Raw genomic sequence first — 13,271 nt, 5'->3', positions numbered from 1 at the left:
TTCATGCAGAAGGCAGCTCAGTGCTTTGTGGTAGAGAAGCTGGCAGCACAGCGTGAGTTGGAAGGGCTCCTGTATAGACCAGCTTTCTGAGTTGGAACAAAGTACCTTTCTAAGCATGTAGATGAGCTCTGAGCGAGGAAGGAAGGTAAAGATTCCCTTGCCATCCTCCTCCTTCAAGCAGTTCTGTGTGCAAGCAGACTGCTGCCGCTGGCAGTGGGGGCTCAGTATGGGCAAAGTGGTTGGCCCAGGAAGACCTCCTTCTATTTAGAATCTTACTGTGTATTTTGTTTTCCAATAACCTTAATTTTCTGTTCCTTCAAAACCAGACCCTGTTGAGGCTTCAGTTCAAATGCTTTTGAATAATATATGTATGGTATTAAAGCCCCAATGTGACAGTGATTATAAGTCTCATAAATAAATGTCAGCGCTGTAATGATTTTGTTTTGTTTTCTTGACCTAGAGCTTTGATATTACCAGCGTGATCAAGGAGGTCAATTTTGTTGAAGTCCGTTTCTTATCAGCAATTTCATACGCTGCAGAGCAGAGCAGGTGTCACACAGCATACAGCATCCCCCCGGCGTGCCCTCCACCTGTGCAGAAAGGAGAGTGCCATGCCAATTTCATCAGAAAGGTAGGGGCAGAATCGTCTGACTCTGGCTTCAGGCTCAAAAATAGGAATGCACCACGGACTGTCCTTACAGATGTATTCTGAAACCTGCAATGTCATTTTATTAGGAGGGCATATTTCTCATTGTGTTTCCCTTCTCCTGCATCCCCAAGAAACCTGCAGGATGAGAATACAAGAGGCATGTAAAGGCCAGGCTGAACATATCTAGCTGATAAGAATGTTTGAAAAGCTGGCTTTTTCAGGGAGTGCAAGGAGATTGGCTGCTAAGAGAGCAGGCTAGCACTGGGAAATGTGTGATCACTGCATTTTGATCCACTGGGTGGGTTTAGCAGTATGTGCTGACGATAGAGTTCACTATTACAAATACCAGTTTATATTGCCAGAGCTGTAAAAATCTCAGCCAGGCAGCTTTGTGAGTGTTTGCTGTTGCTCGTGTACTGTGCTATTTATACTGGGAAGCTCTGGCAGGTCCTGAGAAGTGTTACCTAACCTAACAGAGGACCCGTTCTCATCTTATTATGGTGTTGTGAAGTGTGACTTCAGAATGTACGTATTCAGTGAAGCCAGCAATGTAATACACAAAGAATTAAACTCAGATTTAAGACATGGTATCATTGCTGCTAAAACTTCCTCTGTGTAAACCGTCGTTTGTGTAGCATCTCATGTATTTCTGGCACCTTTGCAGCAGCTGGAAAGTGGCTAGGTGAATTTCTTTGGAATTGCTGTTTGTTTTTTTTTTTTTTAATTTATTTTTCTTGTTTGTCTCCACTTAAATGCCTTTCTTGTTAATAAACTTGGATCTTTTTAAGAAAGTCCTGTAGAGGCTTCTTAAAAAAACAAGGTGAATCTTGTTTATCTATACCTAGGTGTAATTTGCTCTAAAACACATTAAGGGAAAGGAAGGTAGATTTCATGTTGCCCTGGGAGCATCCATCAGTATAAGATGTTGCCTTAATCACTACTTGATGCTGCTTTTGTTTTTATTACATTTTACAAAGTTAATTAATTCTTCTGAGTCCATGTGCCGTCTCCATTGTGTTTCTTAGACATCAGAGCAGGGAGAAACTTAAAGAGAAGAAGGCACTTGAACAGCTGTAGTCTTATTTATAGAGCAAAAATGGCCAGGAATGATTTTATGTTTTACTGAAATATACCTTTAAATTTGTGAGTACTTTAGTGCATTTTCTCAAAGGAGTTGCTTGACTGTGCTTAGAAACTTGCTTCAGACTTCTCCAGAAAATTTTTTAGATCCAAGTACGTGGCAAAAACAGCAGCAATGTCACATTTAAAAGTAAACAAACGCACTAGGACATTGCTAAAGTAAGCTGGCTGCTTCTCATCATACAGTAATGGAGAGCTGTACACGCGTTTGAGGTTCAGTGTTACGTGCAGTAAATGTATCTAAATCTTAATAGGAATTTGTGGCGAAACACAAACCTTCCACTGGTAATGAACATCAGTGATATGAGTGTATTGTTCTTATGATATTACTTCTGATAGCCTCTGGAATATTATTAGTGAAATCTGACAATCTGTCAGTGATTCATTTGTTTTTCTTTTATAAAGGGAAAATGACTTTCTATCTGATCTGTTTTCTAAGAATGTATTGTCCCTGTTTTTGCACTTGAAATAGGTGCAGTGCTTGCTTCCTGGAAGGCTCTTTTGCAACTTGATAGGCAGGCTGGCTGACTCCAGCGATGCAAGGGATAGGCCAGGCTTGTGCAATGTGGTTTGCCAAAATTAGTATGCCTCGGCTGTAAGTTATTAGTCTCTAAATTTAGAACTGTAGGTCACTGTGCAAGACTTTAAGGAGATCTATTGTATTTGCTTTGGGGGCTGGGGCTGTGTGTGAAGCTTGGAGGGCAGCTGAATAGATGTCTTCAAGGGATTTGTTAACTAGAGGTCTGCCCAGGTTTGAAAACAGCTAAATGGAAAGCAGCACTTCTCTGCCTGAGCAGCATTTTATAATTCTGACAGTTTTTCTGATGTTAGAACCAGAACAAAGATATTCCTCGACTGTATTTTTGTTCCCTTTGTTTTTGTATGAAAGAGTCATAAAAAGGGAGAAACAGTGAACGAGACTGAACTACACAATTGCACCAGACATGTGCATCTCTTTCCTTGTACTAATCTATGGTGTTAAAACAAAAAAACAGGGTAAAATATTTTAGATATGCCCACGATGTTTAATTTGATGTCATCATTTTACAGTACTTCTCTTTAACATTTGTAACCATCAGCTTTCTGCTTACTTTGTCTTTTAGGTATAAAATTAAATACTGACCTTACAAACTAAGATAATTCAGAGCTGAATTGAAAGTAACCTTCTGGCTTTTTTTTTTAATCTTTTTTAATGTTGGAGCAGGCGCTGTTTTGCTCTCCCTAATATTAAGTTTTAATATGCTTGGATATTTTAATACAAATGTGTATCATTATATAAAGTAGTGGCAGCAGAGTTTTGTTCAAGAAGTAAGGGAAAAGATATTGTAGGCTATTCTGGGCTGATGGAAATTGGAAAAATTCTTCCAGTGCATGGCAGTATTTCATGTCTAGATAGCAAATCATTTTTATTTCTGGCACAGCATCAATTCCTGTGTGAAAAGTAGGCAATTGTAACATAATCGCTTTGTGTTCCAGGAGCAGTGTTCATTTGGTTGGGACTGGGGCCCTTCTTTTCCCACTCAAGGAATCTGGAAAGATGTTAGGATTGAGGCCTATAACTATTATCACTTGATCTACTTTTCTTTAACTCCTTTCTTTGGTAAGTCATGTTACTATCTTTTATTGTTGTTTTACCTTTGGAATACAAACCGTTGTGTTGTTAAGCTACATTAACTGTCCGTTTAGGAAAGGTCCTGTTGTTTTATGGTGACTTTGTGTGTACTGCTTACCACAGCACACAGGTTTCGGTCTTGAAACAGTGCTTCAGTACAAACAATAGCAATTAAAATGTTAGAACTCAGAATCTTTTTTTGCTTGAAGATCACCGAATGAAAATATGAAATGTATATATATGGAAATATGAAATACAACTGAGGTCAGCTCCTGTTCTCTTGTTTCAGAAAAAGTTTTTTTGTTGGCACATATTTTTACCAAGACTACCAATAAATAATTCTCACTTTTGTCTGACCTCCATTTAAAACAAAGGTAAAACTGCTCTGGGAATTTAGTTCTGTGTCTGGAAGGCAGCTGCAGGGTAAGCAGAGTTTCAAGAGCACCACGTTTTCGGGACACAACACGAAGCCTGAGACAGAAGAGCAGCTATGCTATGCAAGGATAATTTGTCAAGGCTGCAATTTGAGAGGACAACCTTCTGCATTCCTGCTACCTAGCTTACCTAACCGGTTTCTTCCCTTGACATGGTCTTTGATTCTCCTCTCTTTTGTCTAGAAGATCATTGCAGCTGAGCAAAACTAGTTAATTTTCCTGTTGAAACTTTCTGTAAAAGGTAATATGTGCCTTTGTAGACCACCCGCGTGCTTTCTTTCTCTGCCTGTTGAGCCCAGTCTTCAGTGGAGTAAAGGCTAGCACGTGAGTCCTCTGCACTGGGTTGAATTTCAGCCCTTGGGAATAGAGTTGCTGTGTATGAATAAAATAGGAAGACGTCACTCCCTGGATGTTTTTAAAGCTTCCTGAAATAGCTGCAGGTCTTAGCTAGAATTAACGTGACTGGAATTTCCATGGAAAGCCCCAGCACAGACTCTGCTCTCTAAAATTTAGTTAAAGTAAAAATCTTTTCTGGTCCCTCCCACATTCCCACAACTCCACCTTCTGGTAGGTAAAGTCTTATTCTCTGGATGAGCAGAGAGAGCAAACCTCTTTCATTCAGCAGAGAGTGCTTGTGCTTTGGAACCAGAGCCGGAGCTGTTTAGTATTCAAACATAATGACATTTGAAAAATAAAGAGTAAATGAACGACTTGAATTTCAACTACATATGCGCTTGCGCTTACATTGCTCATCAGATTTGGTGACATCAGCTTTTTGACCACTGAATCTGTGAAAGATGAATTGTTCTTGATGTCTGTGCCTAGGCCCACAGGTCATGCGGTTAAGGAGTGGGCTGGAATTGATTTATGCCCGTGGAGGGGAGGGAAAACGCTCTGTAATGACTGACCCTTCATGTAGGTTGTTTTTTTCAACCCCATTAACACTTCTGAAAATTGGTCTTACCTGGATAATGCTGTGAGTAATATAAACTTGCAAAGCCCTTTGGTGCTCTTAATTCTATAAGAGGAGTGAAATCAGGCCAGGACTGAATGTAATACTTGGTTTTGGAGGGAGCTCTCTTTTTGTCTTGGAAGGAGAGCTAGAATATACACGTGAAAAGAGAAAGTAAGTGGTGAGCAGCTTATGTGTACAAAATGTGGTTTAGTTCTAGTTTTCCTTGTTTTCTGTTTGGATAGATGCTCATCTGTAACGTGAATTACAGGATTACCCAGGCTGTGCTTCTAGATAGATAACTTAATTGCTGAAGTTAGTGGGAAACGTAAAATCAGTCTCGAGTACCCTTGACGCTGCCTTGCCGTATGAGGAAATTTTTCTGTAAAGGGGAGGACTCGCAGGTAGCTGTGGGGATGTCTCAGGCAAGTCATTAACGTGTTTCCTCCATCGCATTTTGGTGGCAAAAGGGGCATAACGGTACAGCCCATCAAGTCTAGACACAATGGGCCCGATTCATCCCCAGCATAACTCCACTCATATTGTGCAGTGACTCTGGGATGAATTGGGCTCGTTTTCTGTTAATACTGTTTTTGTTTCATAGACAAAAGTGATTGTACTGCCCTGTGATTACGATCTTTCCCAAAGAGTACCATGTTCATATGAGTGCTGACGGAAGGCAAATATAATGTCTGTGGGAGTTGGTGGGAAAAAAACCCTTCCAAATAATCAAGAGTGACTAGTGCCATGCTCTGACTTTTGTACAGAACTCTGAAAAAGCCCTGGATGGCTTTGGAATGGAAAAAAAAAAGTGAGGTATAAAAGAAAAATCACATAGCGTAGTTCCTCTTGAAGTCAGCAAATGTAAACACATAGCAAATGCACTAAGCAAGATTAACCCTGTAGGTCTGGCTCAAACACGGCCCAAAACCTGTTACATTTAATCTGAGGTACTTAAATTGTTTCTTTGATGGGCGATCATGTTTACTAGTAGGTGTATGAACGCAATTCCTGCATTCCCATTTCTTCTCCCCTTTCTCTTAGTAAAGAGCAGCCAGCAGTGGAGTCTTGAAATCGAGTCCATCTTCGATGTAGTCAGCTCCAAGCCAATTGCAGGTCTGGTGACTGTGAACATTCCCAAGCTGCAAACACAGCAAACGTACAATGTGAAGCTTCAACCTGGAGAAGGCAGCATTGTGCTGCTTGTAAACATCAACAAGGTAAGGAGGTTCGCATGGAGCACTAACCAAATGCAAACTGTTTTGCCCTGTTTCCAGTGGGTCCTTCTGCCTCCATATCAGCTATGGGCCCACCTCCCCTTTCTCTGTTTGTTCCTGACTTTAACAACAGTTCTGTACCCCTTGGAGAATAAAGGAGGATTCTTTCCTCTATTAAAATTGATTTCTGCGGAGCTACGTAGTTCAGTGTTAAAAGAGATAGTGAAGCCTTTCCCTTATTACAAAGGGATAAGGGAATTTATCCCTTATTACAAAGATCACATCATCACTGGCCGCTGTAACAAAAGCTGCTAAAGCAGATAACTTTTGGATACCGTGTGTCACTTCAATTTTCCATCAATAGGTGTCTCGTCTCCTATGCTGTTGTTTACCAGGTTGATTGGGACTAGAATATACTGCAGTAATTTTGAAATACTGACGTTTTGTTGAGTAGTACTTCTTAGTACGTTAGGTAGACAAAGCCCAGAAGGAATTTCAGCGGTAAAGGATGCTCTAATGAGGAAATAGTTCAACTGAAAAACAATGAATTTGGTAGACTGCCCCAGTGATGGAAAAAGGAAGAATTGGTCTGTTCACCTTCAGAGAGTGCTGGGAAATGATCCGGTGGAAGGCTTAATTCGCCAACACTTATATCACTTCTGGAGTTTTTGTTTGTGCTTTCTTAGAAACTGTGCTGAGTTTTATAGGTATAATTAAGAAAAGATGCCTAGGCTTGAGAAATGGTGAAGAAAAAGAGAGTTACCTGTTCGTGCTAACAAATAGGTGGGTGCCTTGAATTAGCCAGTGAGCCCAGTGCAGTGATAAGAAGCATGAATTTCACCTTCCTGCTCAGAAAGCAAGGCCCTGGTGGAGCTGACAGCACAGAGCTGAGCCTGAGAGCAGCTGAGCCTGCTCCGTTGGAGCCAAGCAGCCTAAGGGAGCTGCAATCAGCTTCACTGCCCCAGGGCACGGTTAGGTTTAGGGGTGAGGGCTGCGTTGTGAGTGAGAATCTGGGGCTGTCCTGGCAGGTAATAACATCTGAGGCTCTCCGGTGACCTCTGTATGTTATGCTGGCCTTTAGTAATTTTCTCTTTTGCTGTGTAACTCTGCATTTGTTTCCCCAGTTTGAACGTGTTATGTGTGTATTCTCAAGTTCTCTTGTCAGTTGTGTGAGTGGAGAAGGAGCGTGTTAAAGACGAGCAGGATATTCGTGTCTTAAAATGCATGCTCGGTGACTCGCATACTGATGACTTTGTTTTATTTTGACATGAATGCATAAAGACATGCAAACATATGATTTTTGTTACTGTTGTCATCAGATGTGCCAGTTACATGAGTAATTACAAATACCCAATTTTATTTCAGACAATCACTAGCCTTTCCAGGGATTACATTAAGCAGGCGCTGCAATATGAAACTGCAAAAATGATTTTGGTTTATTTAACCACCCTGTCCCCAGCTTCAGAAGAAACCTGTAAGTAGGGGGACAAGGGCAAGTTTGTGAGGAAGTATATCCTTCAGAGTGGAGGCAGCAGCGTTTTGTTATTCTTTGTACACAAAGGGCTTAGCTGCCTGAATTCACGGCAGCTGATTTTACAAGAAGCCCTGCAATGTGTTCCTTACGTATTGGTGTGCCTAACGGAGCCCCTGCTCTGTGCAGCAGCCCCATGTGGCGCATGTTAAATAGCGAGACCTCGCCAGAAATGTGCTGAGAGCTCATTGCAGATCGCCTTGCAAAGCCAGCAGATGCTCGAGCGGTGCCTATCAGCTGAGAGGCGGAGCGGGGCTCCCTGCAGCGTGCCGTGCTGCTGACATGCCAGCGTTTTGCTTATCAGCTACCGGTGAGCGTGGGGCTGACATCACTCGTGGCCAATGCTCGGCGGCTGCAAACGCGCCCTCGCTGCTGATTCTGTGCTTCCTTCTGCCTCCCTGTAACTCCAGATGGAGGAAGCTGAAATGTTGGGAGATAACGTTAATGATTACGTCCAAGCGTGGCTGCAGCAAAACATGTTGTTGGGCTGCTCTCTGGCCTCGTTTTATTCGAAAGGATTGAGGCACTCCTTTCATGACTCTATTCAGTGCTGATCCCTCCATTGTTAGGTTGCATGCATTATTGCTTTCTTTCCACTATTTTTGTGTTGTGCATTCAACTGGGAAATGTTGGCAGTAGGACTGAGCAGCAGAAGTAGGCTACTGGAATGAAAATAGAAAGAAGTGTAGGAAATTCTTTACATAAATACTACCCTCAGTGGCTAGAAAAATGAGAAAATTAAATTGTTCTGTCAGCTTAGAAGTAGTTTTTTTATGTTTGTGAAAATCTAGAGTACCATTGAAGTGATCAGGAAGCACAGAGAAGAAGCAGAAAGCACTGAAAAGGGAACAAAACTTTTAATTTGACTTAAAAGCTTGACATAAATGAAACAGCCTGGTCACATAATACCATGGTCACAACTGAACGGCGTCACTTCGGTGTATCAGATGTTACATACAATGGGTAAAAGGGCCAGTTGGAGGAGAGGGATAATACAGAGGCTAGTGAGCAGTGTCTACTCCTGAGACTTAACGTTTGAGTTTTGGAGGAACTTTCTGTCAGCATACCTCAGCAGAAGGGTAGTGGCTAGTGTGTGTGTGCGTGTTTGTTCTCATGGCCTGTTGTGGACTCGGGTGAAGTGATAGCCTGGATTTGAGTGGTAGAGATCACACGTTGAATTCTTTTCACCTGAGTGCTGTAGCTGGAGGGATCCCAGTTACCGTGGCTCAGCTGAGGCACATAAACTCATGAGGCTTGTAGCAATTCACTCAAAGGCAGCTGTGCCCCCAGGTGCATGTTATGCCTCCAACTCATACGCAACTTTTTGACTTTTCTTCTTCTATATTCAAGAGTTCCACAGTGGAAGCTTGGTGGCCGAATGGACATGGGAAACAAACTGGATATAACGTGACAACAACTTTCGTCATGGAGGCAGGATACAAGATTGAGAAATTTTCAAAGGTGAGCCCCTCAGCTTGGTTCTAGCTGGCATTGCACTGTTGGAACATCTGCTCTGCATATCATGTATCTAGAGCTTTAAATTATTTTACTGGATTTTAATATACATATGGAAGCAGTAATGAGAAACAAGAGCTTTTTAATGTCACAGTTTATGTTTACCTCTTTTCTGGTAGCATTATCCAATATGGGTGCCTTCACTTTTATTCAGACTGGAAAATGCCTCACAGTTAGTTGGAGACCTCGGAAAACAAAAGATGTTTACTTATGTTCTCTACCTCTGGAAAAAGGCTCTTTTAAACATGATGTATCACTGTGATATTGTTGTGTCATGCATAGAAAAGCCCTTTTAGAGTTCTATAGATGACGTGAAGAGGAAGGTTTGTTACCAAGATTTTTCTTGTTTTTTTTTTTTTTTATTATTTTAATTTGCAGAATAGGTATGTTCTTAAAAAGCTAACGTACATTCATTTATTAGAATGTGATAGATGTGCTTCAGGTTGTAGAAGAGACAACGTTTTAAATACGACCACAAAAGTAATATTCAGGGGTATTTGCATAAAGGTTCCTGAAACACACTGGCTGCGTAATTACCTGATTGTTGTTACTAAGAAGCCTAGGAGAAGTATTTTGCAGCCATCTATTGAGAAAAAAAAATCACATAAATTAAACTGGGTCCCTTATGCCATCAACACATGGAAACAATGACATAAATGTATGCGTTTATTAGGTGGTTCTGATGTGCATTGTTTCACTAAAAGCTAAGCTGGTCACCAGGCACCTAAAGCTGCTGTTCACTGTAACATTTGTTCATGTACAAAATCTTACAAAATGCAGCAGATTCTGGAGTCGTAGTCCTTATGGGGCTACTTTGATTATGAAGTCCTCATAGTAGTTCTTTGCTATTAATGGTGAGATTATTTAGTGTAGTTTTTTCAATTATTTCAAAATTAACACGCTGCATTGTGCTTGGGGAAACAGGTTGCAGGAAAGATGGCTAAAAAGCCCATAGAAAGGAAAATGACACTGTTACTCTGTGAAACCTGTACAGTGATAGGGAGATGAATTGATTCCACTGGGGTAATTGCATCAGGGTATTTCACAGAGCCCTGGGGCATAGGACCGTAAGGACTTCATGGTCTACAAAAGATACTCAAAAGCCTCTTCTTTTTTTCTCCTTAAAGGGAAAGAGGGAAGAAAAAGGCAAATGCACCACACAGCGTGCATTATAAATTAAGCAGCCTGTGAAGTGTTTATAGATTCATAGTGCAAAGTCTGGTCATCCTTCATGTGTTCTGCGAAGCTCTGTCTTGGTTTCTGACACTCCCCTGCTGCAAGCTATACGAGTGGAAAATGGCTCCATAAGCATTTTTTTTTTCATTTTCTAGCTCAGTTTGCTCTCGTGTCAGCAGGACTAGCAACGTTTAGATAGCTTAATAAGAACTTGAAGTAGTTTAGGAGATACTAAGCAGGGATAGAGATCCCTGAACGTTCTTGTGAGATTACTGTTGGTGACTTAGTGCTGTGTTCTAGTGAGATATGTTTTTTCCCTTCTCTTTTTAAAAAGGCAAATAATGGGGATGCAATGTTTCTCAAGGGGGATGTCTCTGGATGAGTTCTGAGTATCTGCATACCTTTGGACAGGCAAACACTAATAGGCAAGAGTTGTATGTGCAAGAACATGCAGTGTGAAGCCTTATGTCAGATGGAGCTATCCTTAGCAGGAACTGCTGTCTGGTTTCTGATGTTAGAGTAACCTCAAAACATTAGCAAATCCCTTGGGAAAACTTCTGGGAAGCCTCCAAGTTTGTACTCGTGGAGATCTCTAAGGCTTTAGCCAGCTCTGCCAGGAATCTCTGACTGAGGAAGTACCTCCTTACTGTCGTTGGGAGTAGCAGAAAACCAAAATAGAATGAAGCCAACACCCAGGACAAGGTTGGTTTTTGTTTTGGTTTTCCATTTGAATACTTTGGTTTGGAGTTTGTTTCTCAGAATAATGTGAGACAAAGTCATAGCCAGAAATTACCTTAATATAAAACGGGTTTTCTTGAGAGAGTCCCAGTTCTGTTTGCTGTTGGTCAGTTCCTTGATGTAGGCACAGCAAGAAGAAAAGCAACTTATTACCTCTCCCGTTGCCTCTTGAGGCATTTATTTGCTTTTGGATTCAGTTTCTCCTTCTTTCTGTATGCCTATTTCTACAACACTGCGATCAGAGCTTTTTATTTCATGATGCTATTTTCAGAACTTGGATCTTAACCTTCAGCCATCGTTCCTTCCTTCCCTCTACACCCTTATCTCCCTCAGGCCTTTAACATGACTTCCAGAAGTCTTTTAATTTGACTTGGTAGTTTTCATACTGCCTTCATGCTGCTTGCTAATTTATTAGATCACTGAGGCATTCTCTGATCTTATTACAGCTCTGGGCATCTTCATCCCTGTTACTTTTCCTGTTGCTAAATCTGAGAGTGCCAAGTGTGATCTACAGGCACTTATCAGGTACAAAACTTTTGTATGTGACTTAAAAAGACGGGTATTCATCTCTTAATCGTGCAGAGAACCAGCTGATGGCATGGTCTTTGGTGGCTAGAAAGCCTCTCTTACATGCTCCAAGACTAGGAGAAACATTCAGTCCTTGGGGATCAAAATACATCACCCAGATTGCAGAGTTGCTGTGGTCTCAGTAGCCAGCCAGAAAGGTGCATGCTCAAGCATGGCTGATCCTACTCCTCTCCCTCTGCCCTTCTTTTATTCCACCTGGCAGAAGGAGGCTGCAGCTCGAAGAGGTGCTGTGTTACCAGGTGGGTCCCTGGGGAGCAAGGAGAGCACAAATGCACTGAGTTCTGGCAATGTGAGATGGGGTTGAGGAGCTTTTCCCCGTGCTCGTGCTGTCCGGGTGGTCCTGGCTGGGTCTTTCAGCCTCTCAAATTGCCTCTGGTTTGGCCAGTTGCTTGAGTTCCACTTGAGCATGAGTAAAACAGTATCACATTATTTCTGGTAGTAATATAAATGCTCCATTACAAATGTACTCTGAGGCAATCCCAGCCTGTGTGATGACATCCATTAAGAGGACATCCCAAATGCGTTGGGAGCCCCAGCTGTAAATCCCATTTCATTTGGTGCCACAAAATAAGATGCACTGGAGGCTAAAGAGTTTTTTTTACAAGAAATTTAATTTGCTGGAAGAAGGTCAGAGATTTTTAGCTAATGCAGTACTCATAATGTAGTTTTTCTTTTGTAGTGTTCAGTAGTTAGGGGAAATGTGAGAGTTGCATGATGATTATTATTATTTTAATTCAACTTCTCATGTTAAAATAAATATGCAAAATTGTAGGAATAGGTGCAAGATTCCTGTCCCAAAGCTCAGTTCAGTGTGCTGGTCTGTGTTTAGCTGACCTGGTATGCAACAGGAACACAGTAGAAATAAGCCAGGACACACTCTGTGCTTTTTCTACGTGCACAGAAATACTGGTCAGGTAGTCAGAAGTGTCCTCTCAGTGGTCTGATTTTGTAGCTTTTCTGTAGGGCAGCTCTGTAGAACACTGCAGGACTTGGGCAAGTCCTCCCCTTCTTTTTTTCCATTTAAGTTTCTGGCTTTTGGTCACTGCCAGGATGCGGAGGTGTTCAGTTTGAGGTAAGAGATCTGTGGTTTTCACTCGTGCTTGTAGTTTGCATTGCATCTGTCCGGGGGTTAATTAATTATTGTTCAATTGGCTAAGAACCACCAAAGAGGAAGGGAAAAAAAAAAAAACATTTTTTTGTTGTTGTTGTTTCTTTCCTGCCACTGGAAATAATTTTCTGTCTATCCACATGATTTTTGGTAAGCTGCAAACTCGATAGTCACATGGTGGGATTAGTCACTCCCTTGTTGAATTGCAGAGTTGTTTGGTGTGTGAAACAAATAATTACGTTTTGTCTTAAAGATAGGTGTAGCAGTTGCACTTAACTAGGTTAATTTTAGCCCAGTGTACTGACAGATACTTGTCTCAACTGGAGCTTATGGCAGAGACAGAACAGCCTGTGCTCTGCGAGCTGACCTTTTGAAAAGGTATAGCAAATAGACATTTGAGGAAGAAGTGGTTGCTAGCTCAGGGGTAGCCTAGGAAAAAAAAACATTTGGGTTCCTGCCCTGATGACCCAGGCTTGTTGCTTAGCGTGTGCTGGCTGAAATTTGCTGTTTGCTTTCCTTCACTTCGTTTAATTTCCCAGCTCTCTCCCTGTGGCAATGAGCAACAGGTACCAGAAGGGAAGAGTGTTTTCTTTCTGGTCTAGGTAAGTTGA

The 13,271-nt window shown here is 41.6% G+C and overlaps 1 protein-coding gene across 2 annotated transcripts in view; it reads left to right on the top strand.

Moving 5' to 3' along the window:
• MANBA (mannosidase beta) overlaps nt 1–13,271 on the top strand; it is a 43,705-nt gene that overhangs the window by 8,611 nt on the left and 21,823 nt on the right. For both annotated transcript variants that reach the window (XM_084516647.1, XM_084516648.1), the window contains exons 4-7: nt 461–631; nt 3,266–3,389; nt 5,832–6,007; nt 8,886–8,996. In XM_084516647.1, coding sequence (XP_084372773.1) covers nt 461–631; nt 3,266–3,389; nt 5,832–6,007; nt 8,886–8,996 — 582 coding nt within the window. The remainder of the gene's footprint in view (nt 1–460; nt 632–3,265; nt 3,390–5,831; nt 6,008–8,885; nt 8,997–13,271) is intronic.

The sequence above is a fragment of the Aythya ferina genome, assembly GCF_964211825.1.
Source record: "Aythya ferina genome assembly, chromosome: 4".
NCBI lineage: Eukaryota > Metazoa > Chordata > Aves > Anseriformes > Anatidae > Aythya > Aythya ferina.
Note: the sequence above shows the minus strand (reverse complement) of the source record. Positions and strands in the feature narration are given on the sequence as shown.